General features: G+C 33.4%; 1 protein-coding gene across 1 annotated transcript in view; it reads right to left on the minus strand.

Moving 5' to 3' along the window:
* LOC149781476 (polyamine-transporting ATPase 13A3-like) overlaps positions 1–14,182 on the minus strand; it is a 218,998-nt gene that overhangs the window by 100,535 nt on the left and 104,281 nt on the right. The window contains exons 12-15 of the mRNA XM_089935567.1: positions 13,260–13,430; positions 11,346–11,491; positions 5,188–5,388; positions 1,321–1,382 (exon numbers count right to left, since the gene is read on the minus strand). Of these exons, the coding sequence (XP_089791693.1) occupies positions 1,321–1,382; positions 5,188–5,388; positions 11,346–11,491; positions 13,260–13,430 (580 nt within the window). The remainder of the gene's footprint in view (positions 1–1,320; positions 1,383–5,187; positions 5,389–11,345; positions 11,492–13,259; positions 13,431–14,182) is intronic.

Raw genomic sequence — 14,182 nt, forward strand, 5'->3', positions numbered from 1 at the left:
ATACAGATTTGTGTCCCATGCATCCAACAAGGTGCCCATTTTGAGTTATGCACATGTGATTGTAACTTTCAACTCAGTACAAGGGTTAGATTTCTAGTATTAAATTAGTGTACTAAGGTTAGATTTCTAGTATTAAATTAGTGTACTAGGGTTAGATTTCTAGTATTAAATTAGTGCACTATGGTAAGATTGCTAGTATTAAATTAGTGTACTAAGGTTAGATTTCTAGTATTAAATTAGTGTACTAGGGTTAGATTTCTAGTATTAAATTAGTGTACTAGGGTTAGATTTCTAGTATTAAATTAGTGCACTATGGTAAGATTGCTAGTATTAAATTAGTGTACTAAGGTTAGATTTCTAGTATTAAATTAGTGTGCTAGGGTTAGATTTCTAGCATTATATCAGTGTACTATGGTTAGATTTCTAGCATTAAATTAGTGTATTAGGGTTTGATTTCTAGTATTAAATTAGTGTACTAAGGTTAGATTTCTAGCATTAAATTAGTGTACTAGGGTTAGATTTCTAGTATTAAATTCGTGTACTAGGGTTAGATTTCTAGTATTAAATTAGTGTACTAGTGTTAGATTTCTAGTATTAAATTAGTGTACTAGGGTTAGATTTCTAGCATTATATTAGTGTACTATGGTTAGATTTCTAGCATTAAATTAGTGTATTAGGGTTCGATTTCTAGCATTAAATTAGTGTATTAGGATTAGATTTCTAGCATTAAATTAGTGTACTAGGGTTAGATTTCTAGCATTATATCAGTGTACTAGGGTTATATTTCTAGCATTAGTGTTACAGGGTTGGATTTCACTTCTTAATAAGCATTAAATTAATTACTAAGGTTAGTTTTCACCTGTTTTTACCATCTGAAGAAAACTGCAAAATCATAAGATATGTATTACTATTCTAAAAATATGTAGGTCTTATTTAGTCCTTGAGGAAAAAGCATTATTTTGTAAATATTAGAAACATTCCAATTAGTAGGACTTGTTCAGTCATTAAAGAGAAGATATTCTAATGTAAATTATTATATACATTACAATGTCACTGGAGCCAAGGTTGGCCAAGTGGTATGATTTGCTTGCATTTACTGATCACTGTATTTGCACCTCTATCTGCATGGATTCAGGTCTAAAGCTCAGCCAATGTAAGTATGCAAGAAAGCTTACCAGTAGGGATTTCCTATTGTCTTCCTCCGCCAGTTATACTGGCCATCATGTATAGCCTATCTTGCACTGAGAAATGGAATTAAACCCAAAACATCTCTATAAATATGTTGTTTAACAGGTTCAACTCCAAATAATCTGCACCCACCTCTTATTTTGAACTGGCACCACTCCCTGCATATTTAGCCCATCCTCTGTCAATGTACCTGTCTGTAAAACAAAATGTTGTTCCTGATTTTCACCATTTACAGTAAACATGCAAATTATCACATTTTAAATATGTGATATGCAACTTGTATCTACAATAATGTTAACTTTTTAAAAATGTACTATAACAATAAGATCTTGTGCATAAAAGTTGGAATTCACTGTCTGACTTGTAAGACATTACCTGTTGCCCCTGATCTTTACTCTTCAATCATTTTAGGTGTTATTTACACTTTTAATTGCCTTACAGTAATTTGTTTATGAAAATGAGGCATATATTATAAAAGTATTAGGGTTTATCAGCATATCTGCACAATTGCTCCAGTGTCCTAAGTGGTTAGAGTGTCTGCCTCAGATGTGGGAGGTCATGGGTTCGAACCCAGCCAAGTCATACCAAAGACATATAAAAATGGTACTTAACACCTGTCTCGCTTGGTGCTCAATATTAAGAGGACTGTGCTAGGATTGGTCAGCCTGGTGTCAGGATAATGTGACTGGGTGGGACATGATTCTACATGTCTGCAGCATGATGTCCCAGTACTAGACATCACTATAAGCTGCCACACTGCAGACATTGTAGCAATATGACTAAAATTATTAAAGCTATGTTAAAAATCCAAAAACATATATACATGCATATCAGTATAATAATGGCTATACAGTGCTGATTAAAAAAAGGTTCTAAAAATGTAAATAGAAAAAACTGATGTAAACAATTTAATGAATATAAACCCTTTCAAATAAAAATAAACATGAAGTACTACAGATAAAAATTAAAAAGATTAAGGTAACAAAATACTTCAAATATAGGGAAAATAAAGAAAGCTGGGCATATAACATTTTTATAAAGTAGAACAAAAAGATTCCAACAAATAAATGAACATAATGCACTTTTTAATTTGCTGACAGTAAAATTTGCTGCAGAAATGTCTATGACATACTGTCAGAAATAGTGCATTTGTTATTTCAGAACTCTTTGGATAAAAAACTAGAGAATGAATATTTGTTATAATTATTGTCTCTTACATTTCGAAATGTGTCAGAATGCAAATAAAAAATAGCATTCTAGACTATTAAAGGTGATTTAAATGTTGCAAAAATCCATTGGTATAGGCAATACTAAAATCTATTGGTATAGGCAATACTAAAATCCACTGGTATAGGCAATACTAAAATCCATTGGTATAGGCAATACTAAAATCCATTGGTATAGGCAATACTAAAATCCATTGGTATGGGCAACACTAAAATTCATTGGTATGGGCAATACTAAAATCCATTGGTATGGGCAATACTAAAATCCATTGGTATAGGCAATACTAAAATCCATTGGTATATGCAATACTAAAATCCACTGGTATATGCAATACTAAAATCCACTGGTATAGGCAATACTAAAATCCATTGGTATGGGCAATACTAAAATTCATTGGTATGGGCAATACTAAAATCCATTGGTATGGGCAATACTAAAATCCATTGGTATAGGCAATACTAAAATCCATTGGTATGGGTAATACTAAAATTCATTGGTATGGGCAATACTAAAATCCATTGGTATAGGCAATACTAAAATCCACTGGTATATGCAATACTAAAATCCACTGGTATAGGCAATACTAAAATCCATTGGTATATGCAATACTAAAATCCACTGGTATATGCAATACTAAAATCCATTGGTATATGCAATACTAGAATCCATTGGTATAGGCAATACTAAAATCCATTGGTATAGGCAATACTAAAATCCACTGGTATAGGCAATACTAAAATCCACTGGTATAGGCAATACTAAAATCCATTGGTATATGCAATACTAAAATCCTCAAATATATGAATAATATCTCCAAGATGATGCTGTATAAATAAACAACCTCATGAATGTGTTTCCTTTCCAAAAAATGTATAAGTAAGACAAGTAATTAATTTTTGTTATAACCCAATTTTTTCTATTAATATAACAGTATGTTTTGATAGAAAGCTCCCAAGTTAAATTCATTGCTTAAGACTAAGATATCAATACATAAGGCAAAACTGTATAATAAATTTGTATTTATAAAACATGTATACCCCACTTAATATGTAAGGCAAAACTGTGTAATAAATTTGTTTTTATAAAACATGTATACCCCACTTAATATGTAAGGCAAAACTGTGCAAAACAATTTGTATTTATAAAACATGTATACCCCACATAATATGTAAGGCAAAACTGCAATAAATTTGTATTTATAAAACATGTATACCCCACATAATATATAAAGCAAAACTGTGTACTAAATTTGTTTTTATAAAACATGTATAACCCACTTAACATGTAAAGCAAAACTGTGTAAAAGATTTGTTTTTATAAAACATGTATACCCCACTTAATATGTAAGGCAAAACTGTACTAAATTTCCTTTTTATAAAACATGTATACCCCACTTAATATGTAAGGCAAAACTGTATAATATATTTGTTTTTATAAAACATGTATACCCCACTTAATATGTAAGGCAAAATTGCAATACTAAATTTGTTTTTATAAAACATGTATACCCCACTTAATATGTAAGGCAAAATTGCAATACTAAATTTGTTTTTATAAAACATGTATACCCCACTTAATATGTAAGGCAAAATTGCAATACTAAATTTGTTTTTATAAAACATGTATACCCCACTTAATATGTAAGGCAAAACTGTATACTATATTTGTTTTTACAAAACATGTGATGTGATGTGATGTGATTTTGATTTTTAATGTAGCTTTAACAATTTTTCAGTCATATCGCTACAATGTCTGCAATGTGCCAGTTTATAGTGATGTCTAGCACTGGGGCATCATGCCGCAGACACGTAGCATGATGTCCCCCACAGTCACATTATCCTGACACTAGGCCAACCAGTCCTAACACTAACCTCTTAATGCTGAATGCCAAGCGAGACAGCTGTTAGTACCATTTTTGTAAGTCTCTGGTATGACTCGGCCGGGGATCGAACCCACGACCTCCCGCATCCAAGGCGGATGCTCTAACCACTAGGCCACCGGAGCGGTATAAAACATGTATACCCCACTTAATATGCAAGGCAAAACTGTATACTATGATTGTTTTTATAAAACATGTATACCCCACTTAATATGTATACCCCACTTAATGTGTAAGGCAAAACTGCAATACTAAATTTGTTTTTATATAACATGAATACCCCACTTCAGACCAAAAAATGTACAAGTCCCCAAATAATTTTTAAAATGAAGAAAACGCTAATCAGGTCACCTATTAAGATATACCAACATGCATACCAAATTTTATCTTTGTATCTTGCTTTATTTTTGGTAAACTGCAAACCAGAAAATATAAAAAAGTTGTAATTGCGTAATTGTCTGAAAATTTAATCAATTAATCTACATATGAATGCAAATTTATTTTTCCAGTCTGTGATCTTGCTTTTTTACCTTCAGACTAAAACATTATTAGGGTTCTTCCTTACACCAAGTGCAAACCATCCACAGACTGCTAACTGTACATGCTGGACATGTAAAGTCTTTGAGCAGAAACCACACTGGTAACAGCCAGCCAAATGGACAACATAACATGGTGGGCTTATAAAAAATGTTTAAAAGGTTTTTATAATTACTTTAATTGCCTTCAGATCTATCTAATCAGATCATCTACTATTGACCATGATAAGGTGTGTGAATCTCTTGGCTCTAAGTCCAACCATTTTTTTACCATCAAACAATGGTTTTATGGATGGACAGAATCAAAGCAATATGCCCATACTATTGTAGCGGGGGAATACAACTTCGGTGGTTTACCTTATCAAAGCAGACAGCATTGATCGATCCACAAATGTTGATACTGCGGGGACTAATGCAGTAAATATTTGACCTCCTCAAGCGTCTCTGTGCAAATACAATCCCAACTGAAAGGGCTGCTGGAAGAGCGGGTGGTACAGCAATTGTTATTAAGTCCAGGGATCTTTTTATGATGTTGAATACTCTGGAACCTCTTCCAACCTGTGAGAGTATCAGATAAGCTTATGTACTTGCAACCATACTTGACTGTGTTCAAGTTACATCCACTAAGCATCAAGATGTGAAATATAATGTTGATAGATCATTCCATCATGCTAATAAAAAGTTTACGACATTATTCTGTTATGTTTTTAACAGTACAACATAAACGCTTACAAATTGTAATGGGAAAAACTGAAATATGAACAAACAATTTTCATGACTGAATTTTTTTTATGGAGTTATAAACACCAGTCACGTTTGGTTTGCCACTTTTGCATTAATCAAAACACCATATGGCATTACATACTCAGATTTTATACTAATTAATGTTAGTACCCTATGATATAGCATACTCAGATTTTATACTACTTATCTTAGCACCCTATGGTACAAAATATGGCTATATATAGTCTAATGTCCGATGCTACCGTTTTTTCAAAAGAGGCTTTGAAAAGCATTTCAGACTTTAATTGCTCATATATATTAATTACAATTTATGTTCATGTACTAGTAAGAAAATAAAGACAGTTCTGACATAAAACGTGTTGTCAGTTATTAATTTCCTGTCATTTCCCAAAACATTACATTCCAGACAGAAAACAATGGGACATACTCATCTACAAAAAAAAATGACAATAGCTTTTTTCAATCGTTTCAAGTACATAAAACTATGGCTTTTTGGTACAAACTTGTGTATTCTGATAAATATAACCTTTAAAAATTGCCATGCTGGTTGGAAAAATAATGTTAAAAAATGTAATTCTTATCATCCCCACTGTTACATATCGTGTGTACTTCCAGCCAGTTATGTGATGATCAACAACTTGCCCCGTCATAATACTTCCAGTAAATTAAATAGTAAGATGTTCATTATGGAGTCATTTTATATTGTGTCTGAATAGAGAGAACTTCAATACTTTTATATATTTAACATCTGATAAATTTATGAAATTATAGATGCACTGTATATGTCTCTGCATTCACCGCTACACAAGTAAAATTTGGGGTTCTATTTTTATCAAAACCCCAAACAGCTGCACATAACATTAAGTTCGCACATGGCACAGTTGCTATCCTGTTATGAAATACCACCATGGAAACGATCAGAATTTGTTTACAGCTGATAAGGATGCTTACTAAGGAAGTCCATAAGCATGTCATGCAATGGTTAGGAGAACTGGTAAATTATGTGATGTGACAAAATAAGAGAATTCTTTAAACAGGTAGCAAATATACTTAACATAAATTGCAAGGGTCATGCTACCAGGCAAAGTGGTCAACTAAGTTGCCAGAAAAATATAAAATTTTCTGTTGGGTAAGCAAAAACGATTTTGCTCTGCTAATTTTTAGACATGCAATGACAGTAGTTTATAACTTTAGAGGTGCTCCCTTGCCGTGGCCAGGAATTTCTGACCACTGTTTATGTAGCCGAAGGCAAAATGTATTGTATGTGGTGTTGATAGCAATTATGTCAATAAACAAACTCTTGCAGGCTCACATGCCTGTTTAAATAGCTAACTAACCATTAACCCTTCCCCAGCAAGATATCTCTGCTCGATTCCTAAAGTTAAGACTAGTACATTATTTGATGTTGAAAATGAACCAGCTTCTGTTTCAAAATTTAAACATCAGTATGTAAATAGTAACATTTTTAAGAATATAATCTGTGAAGAGCACTTTCTTATTTAATATTTGTTAAAATGAAGATTTTAACTGCTGTTTGCATTATTTTCTTGATTAATCAGTTTGAAACCCTAGTGAACCTGTAATGACAGACATCGCTGTGTCTACAAAATACGTTTTTTTTAAATAATTGGGCAAACAGATTAAAGAATATATATAATTCAATAAATACAAACTCAATTTATTATGTGATAGCAGATTTTTCCTAAATAATGAATCATGCTGATCAGAAACATATGGAACAATGCCATGATGTGGAATTCAAAAAACCGCTGCTAAGGTCAGGGTTGTTTTCTGAGGTCATTCATTTTGCGAAAATACAAAAAAGACAGTGATACAGATACTATTTAACAAATGCATGTCATTACTACCAATATGTAGGCAAATAATAAAACCATAAATTTGCAGTCCTATCATGGATTCTTGTAACAACAAGTGAGTGGTTATATTAAGAAAATCCTTCTTTCTAATAATAGATGCACTCACACCGTGCAACACATATTCTTGGCTGTGTCAATCTGGTTGGAAAGAAAGGTCTAGTTCAGTCTTATATTGACTTTAATGCTTCAGTGTGTTCTCTATGAATAGTTACTGTAATATACTACTGGTGCATTTGCTCCAATGTACATGTTACAGGGGTTGTTTCAAAGTAGTTTAGAAAACTTTCTGATGCAATTTTATACAAAACTTTCAGAAAATAAAAAAATTAAGGGACTTTATAGCAACAGAAACATAAAAAAACAACAATAAGGACCAAAAGGTTTTCTTTAACATCGAGTGATGGGTTCAGAAGTCACCCTAAGCAAGTATGGTGTAACAAAATATCAATAACTGCCGATGTAAAGCTGGAAAACGTAATTAAAAGTTTGACACAGCTACAATAAACCTTATGTTCAACTGAAAATGTTGTAAAGTACACATAGGCTTTATGTACCACTAGTACAGTTGCACAAACTTTAGTTTCAAACCCTATGCAACTCAATGGCTTGTTGCTATCTCTCAACTTGATGTAATTCTTGGAAATTCTTTTCCATTTCATATGACGATGGCAATCTTATCTCATGCCATCAGACATACTCAAATTAGCATGTGATGTCCAATAAATGTAATTGTGTTCTTTCCAGCTTTTCTTCACAAGAATTTGAATACTCCTTTTTATTCCTCTGTCTTGATTATTAACACTTTTCTAAATGCTTATATTCCCTTTTGTCTTTTGCATGCTTCGCTTTCTGGATGCCTTGTTATATAATCAACAGTTTGATCATGCAGACACTTTGCATTAACAAATAGGTGCAGTTTGAAGCATCCGGGTGCTGCTGTATAGTTAGTCTGGTTCCCTGCCTAATTTCACTAATTCTAATATGAAACCCGAATGCAAATCAAAGATGGACGAAACAATTATCCGGATTTTTCGGCAACCGTCATTTTTCCATAGTTTTTGCTTGTACCCCATTAGTCTGTATTTTAAGGGTAATTTTCGTAAGACTTACAGCAAAATTGCACGAGCTGGCAGGTCTGCCAGACCTGTCAAATGCTGACTCCTAAATATTTAATGAATTTTAAATAGAGAAATTAAATTCTGTTCCTCCATTCTTGTTACAAGAGTTATATTTTCTACTAGGGGCCCTGAGTGGCCGAGTGGTCTAAAGCGCTCTCCGTTATGGATCACTGCCATCTCACCTCTGTCTGTGTGGGTTCGAGTCACGGATTTGGCCAATGTGGGAATGTGAGAAAGCTTGCCAGTAGCTTCTGAGGGTTGAAGGTTCTTTCCGGGGATTTCCCGGGTTCTTCCTCCACCATTAATACTGGCCACCATGTATAGCCTATCGTGTGCTGAAAAATGGCATTAAACCCTACAACAACAACAACATTTTCTACCCTAATAAAGTTTTAATACCAATTTAATGGAACATGAAAAAATGAAGTATCTTTTACTGTTTTGTGCTAATTGCATATGGTCACTAACATCTTGAAAATATTAAGAAAATGTTTCCTAATGTAATGTTTGAAATTGTTTCTTGATGGATTACAAGTACATGATAGATGGACACATTTTATATACTTCTTAACAATAATGATGCTGATGCAACTTTTATTCATTATGTAGTTGCAAAAGATTTAAGCTATTTATTATCTAATTAATAAAAGAAATCATCAGTTAAATGTGAGTTACAAGTTAATGACAGCAATGCTCTGACAAGAACTATTCTGGGAGGAAAAGTGACAGTTATCTTCCAACTGTTATTTTATAGAAGATGGGATACTAGACCAATGATCCATAATAAATTTGATGTGAAAATGAAGCATTTAAAATTTGCAATATTTGTCTCACAGGATGGCTGAAGAGCATATTCTAAGCCATATTCATTTTTTATCCTACTTATGTTATTACCCTATGGTACAGCACTGACAATTTTTATAGTACTTATACTACACATTTTTTCTATGGCAACATTTTTTAATAAGTAATGAACATGGAAAATTAAGTATATATAAGCATGTCTAAGCATCTTGCTTGATATTTGATGAAGTTTGGTCAAAATAGTTTGATGAAGTTTGGTCAAAATAGTTTGAAATGTTGAAGAGTTACATTCTGGAAACAAAAATATTTACAGCCTGACAAACAGACCCGTAACCAGAGAAACTGACCAAGCATTAGCTTTATTCATATTTACAGTCTGACAAACAGACCAATAACCAGAGAAACTGACCAAGCATTAGCCTTATTCATATTTACAGCCTGACAAACAGACCTGTAACCAGAGAAACTGACCAAGCATTAGCCTTATTCATATTTAAACCTGACAAACAGACCCGTAACCAGAGAAACTGACCAAGCATTAGCTTTATTCATATTTACAGCCTGACAAACAGACCCGTAACCAGAGAAACCGACCAAGCATTAGCCTTATTCATATTTACAGCCTGACAAACAGACCTGTAACCAGAGAAACTGATCAAGCATTAGCTTTATCCATATTTACAGCATGACAAACAGACCCGTAACCAGAGAAACCAACCAAGCATTAACCTTATTCATATTTACAGCCTGACAAACAGACCCATAACCAGAGAAACTGACCAAGCATTAGCCTTATTCATATGTACAGCCTGACAAACAGACCTGTAACCAGAGAAACTGACCAAGTATTAGCTTTATTCGCCCATATTACCTACATAGGGAACCAAATTATCTTAAGGTTATTGTTTCTGTATATTTCTAATACATTTTCATGGTGTACAATTATTTCTAAGCAAGTCTTGCAAGCATACTATTTATTATGAACAGCCTGGTGTGAAGAAAAAATAAATCCATGGCATGTGATTTCATTCTAGGGTAGGAAAAAATTCCCAGGCATGTGATTTCATTCTAGGGTAGGAAAATAATCCCAGGCATATTATTTCATTCTAGGGTACGAAAAAATTCCCAGGCATGTGATTCGATTCTAGGTTACGAAAAAATTCCCAGGCATGTGATTTCATTCTATGGTACAAACAAATCCCAGGCATGTGATTTCATTCTAGGGTATGAAAATATTCCCAGGCATGTGATTTCATTCTAGGGTACGAAAAAATTCCCAAGCATGTGATTTCATTCTAAGGTATGAAAAAATTCCCAGGCATGTGATTTCATTCTAGGGTACAAAAAAAAATCCCCGGCATGTGATTTCATTCTAGGGTACAAACAAATTCCCAGGCATGTGATTTCATTCTAGGGTATGAAAAAATTCCCATCTTCCAGATAGGTAACACCATAACCACTGCTAAGGTCTTCCATATGGATAATATACAATACAGCTGGGAAATATATTTTACTGCAGGATAACTTATGATACAGCTGGATAATATATGAAACAGCTGGATAATATATGATACAGCTGGATAATATATGGTACAGCTGGATAACATAAGACACATGGATAATATATGATACAGCTGGACAATATATGATACACCTAGATAACATAAGACACATGGATAATATATGATACAGCTGGATAATATATGGTACAGCTGGATAACATAAGACACATGGATAATATATGATACAGCTGGACAATATATGATACACCTAGATAACATAAGACACATATGGACAATATATTATACATTTGGATAATATATTTCAAAGAGTCACAATTTGTAAGCATAGCTGCAATTACATACTAGTACTTAACATCTGCATTAGGTTGCACACCGTGTCAATTCTGACTGCCAAAGAACCCTCTGTTATCAACTATTCAGAATGTTATTAAGTTTTACAAGGTCTTTACCATGAGGATCAATGTGTAGACCAAGCCAACTCCTGCAATCAAACCCAAAACTCCAACAAAGAAATAGGTATCTCGGTTGAATTTGAAGTCTACTGGTTTTGGGTACAGGATGGAACGCACCAGTTCACCTTTGGCTGTGTAAAACCCTGAAGGTATACAAATATGAACATTTGGCTGTGTAAAAACCTGAAGGTATACAAATATGAACATTGGGCTGTGTAAAACCCTGAAGGTATACAAATATGAACATTTGGCTGTGTAAAACCCTGAAGGTATACAAATATTAACATTTGGCTGTGTAAAACCCTGAAGGCATACAAATATGAACATTTGGCTGTGTAAAACCCTGAAGGCAGTCAAATATGAAGATTTAGCTGTGTAAAATCCTGAAGGCATACAAATATGAACATTTGCCTGTGTAAAATCCTGAAGGCATACAAATATTAACATTTAGCTGTGTAAAACCCTGAAGGCAAACAAATATGAATATTTAGCTGTGTAAAACCCTGAAGGCATACAACTATGAATATTTAGCTGTGTAAAACCCTGAAGGCATACAAATATGAACATTTGGCTTTGTAAAACCCTGAAGGCATAGAAATATGAACATTCAGCTGTGTAAAACCCTGAAGGCATACAAATATGAACATTTAGCTGTGTAAAACCATGAAGGCATACAAATATGAACATTTAGCTGTGTAAAACCCTGAAGGCATACAAATATGAACATTTAGCTGTGTAAAACCCTGAAGGCATACAAATATGAACATTTAGCTGTGTAAAACCCTGAAGGCATAGAAATATGAACATTTAGCTGTGTAAAACCCTGAAGGCATACAAATATGAACATTTGGCTGTGTAAAACCCTGAAGGCATAGAAATATGAACATTTGGCTGTGTAAAACCCTGAAGGCATACAAATATGAATAAAAGAAGTGCATAATGCATCCTGTATCATGCAATAATTTCACAAAAATATCTGCATTTTAAATATCCTGCAAAAATTAGCTATTTACTTAGTTTGAGCAAATCTGAATAACATGTCATCATCCAACAACAACGAAAACATAAAAATACACTGTACTATACACAAAAGAAAATTTTATGATGTTATTTTCATCTCAGATGGAGAATATGAACTATATGCATCCATCAAAGCCATATTATTTCCAGCCTCTTCTCTGCCCCTAACTCCTTTACACAAACATTTGCAAAGTGTTCCTATACCCAAGGAAAGGAATGAATTTCTAACATTGTTGTGCGCATCTAAAACTATCCCATCATATCCAAAAATAAAGTCTCTTTCCTGTAGGAGTTGTGTCACATTACTCACTCAGGCATATGCCCACATCAAGATGGGCAGGATAAAATAATCTCCCCCTCCCTTTTTGTTCTTCAAATACCTAAAAATGATATTAATCAAAGAACTGAAAGCTTGGAGGGTAGAATCAAAGTGCTGAGAATACTGATGGATTGGAGGTTGAAGTGATATTAATTTACACTGAGATCAGATGAAAAAACACAACTCCAGACATATTGCTGTTTGTGGTACATTGAAATATCATATAAATTCAGCTCAATACAAATCTTTATATCTTTTTATAAAAGTTTTCTTTTATTTATCTGTCCTAGACAATGATATGAACATATGAAACATTATGAGAAATTACTGCGATTTCCTTTGAAAGTATTTGTACAACTGTTTTAAGTAGTATATCCAAGGCAGGCAACTATTATCAGGTCTCATCATATGAATAACTTTGACCCTCCAAGCCAAAAATAGTGTTCCCAGTTTAAAACTCTTGAATGCTTGGTATAACAGTTCCTGGCAGAACTACTTACTGTGACATATATCTGAACCATATCCCAAACAGCATTTGAATACAAATGAAAAAAGTTACACGAGTTACATACCTGTTCTTATGACAACAGCCTTGACCTTCTTGCTGCCATAGTAACGAGTCTGAATGACACGTGTACCACAGAATAGCACATGCCTTGCATGTTCCTTGATGCTAAACATGGGTTCAGAATTCACATTCCTTGTGTTGGTAAGTGGTGTCTTTGTTACTGGGACACTTTCACCTTCAAGTATAGAAATAATTTTGTTCCTCTAATACACTGCTAAACTAACAACTACTATCAGATTGACAGAGTAGCAAATTTATTAAGCTCTAAATTCCATGACAATGTCTCAATTAAATATATTATTTAAAAACAATTATGCTGCCTTTCAATCACAATGTCTGTATTTTGAACAACAGGAGATCTTCATTAAACAAACTTAACAATGGTGGTAAAACACACTGGTATAAAAATTCTTCCTAATAGCAAAAAGCAAGATCAGTTGGCCCAAAAACTTGGGATAGTAGGTTGCTTCAGCAGAAATTTCTCATGCTCTTACTGTGTAGTTAAGAAAACAAATGTTTTAAAGGTTCTATATATTTTGTTTTTCCATAGATATTTGATGGCACATCACCATCCTTGGTCTGATATGGAAAGGGCCGTTATACAAGGATTCTTTCTGTCAAAGTGGGTCAAATTCTGTTGAGCCATGTTTTTCAACAAAATGCATTCATTTTCTAGTTTTAGAAGTGTGCCTATGTGAAGGAGGATCAGCATCATTTGTATACATTTGGAACATCTTTGTTAAGGAGGATATGCATTTCGAAAGTCTTTGCGAAGGAGGATATACATTTGGAATGTCTTTGTGAAGGAGGATATACATTTGGAACGCCTTTGTGAAGGAGAATATACATTTGGAATTTCTTTGTGAAGGAAGATATACATTTGGAATGTCTTTGTGAAGGAAGATATACATTTGGAACATCTTTGTG

This window comes from Sinohyriopsis cumingii, chromosome 15 (genome assembly GCF_028554795.1).
Source record: "Sinohyriopsis cumingii isolate HCF-2022 chromosome 15, ASM2855479v2, whole genome shotgun sequence".
Lineage (NCBI taxonomy): Eukaryota > Metazoa > Mollusca > Bivalvia > Unionida > Unionidae > Sinohyriopsis > Sinohyriopsis cumingii.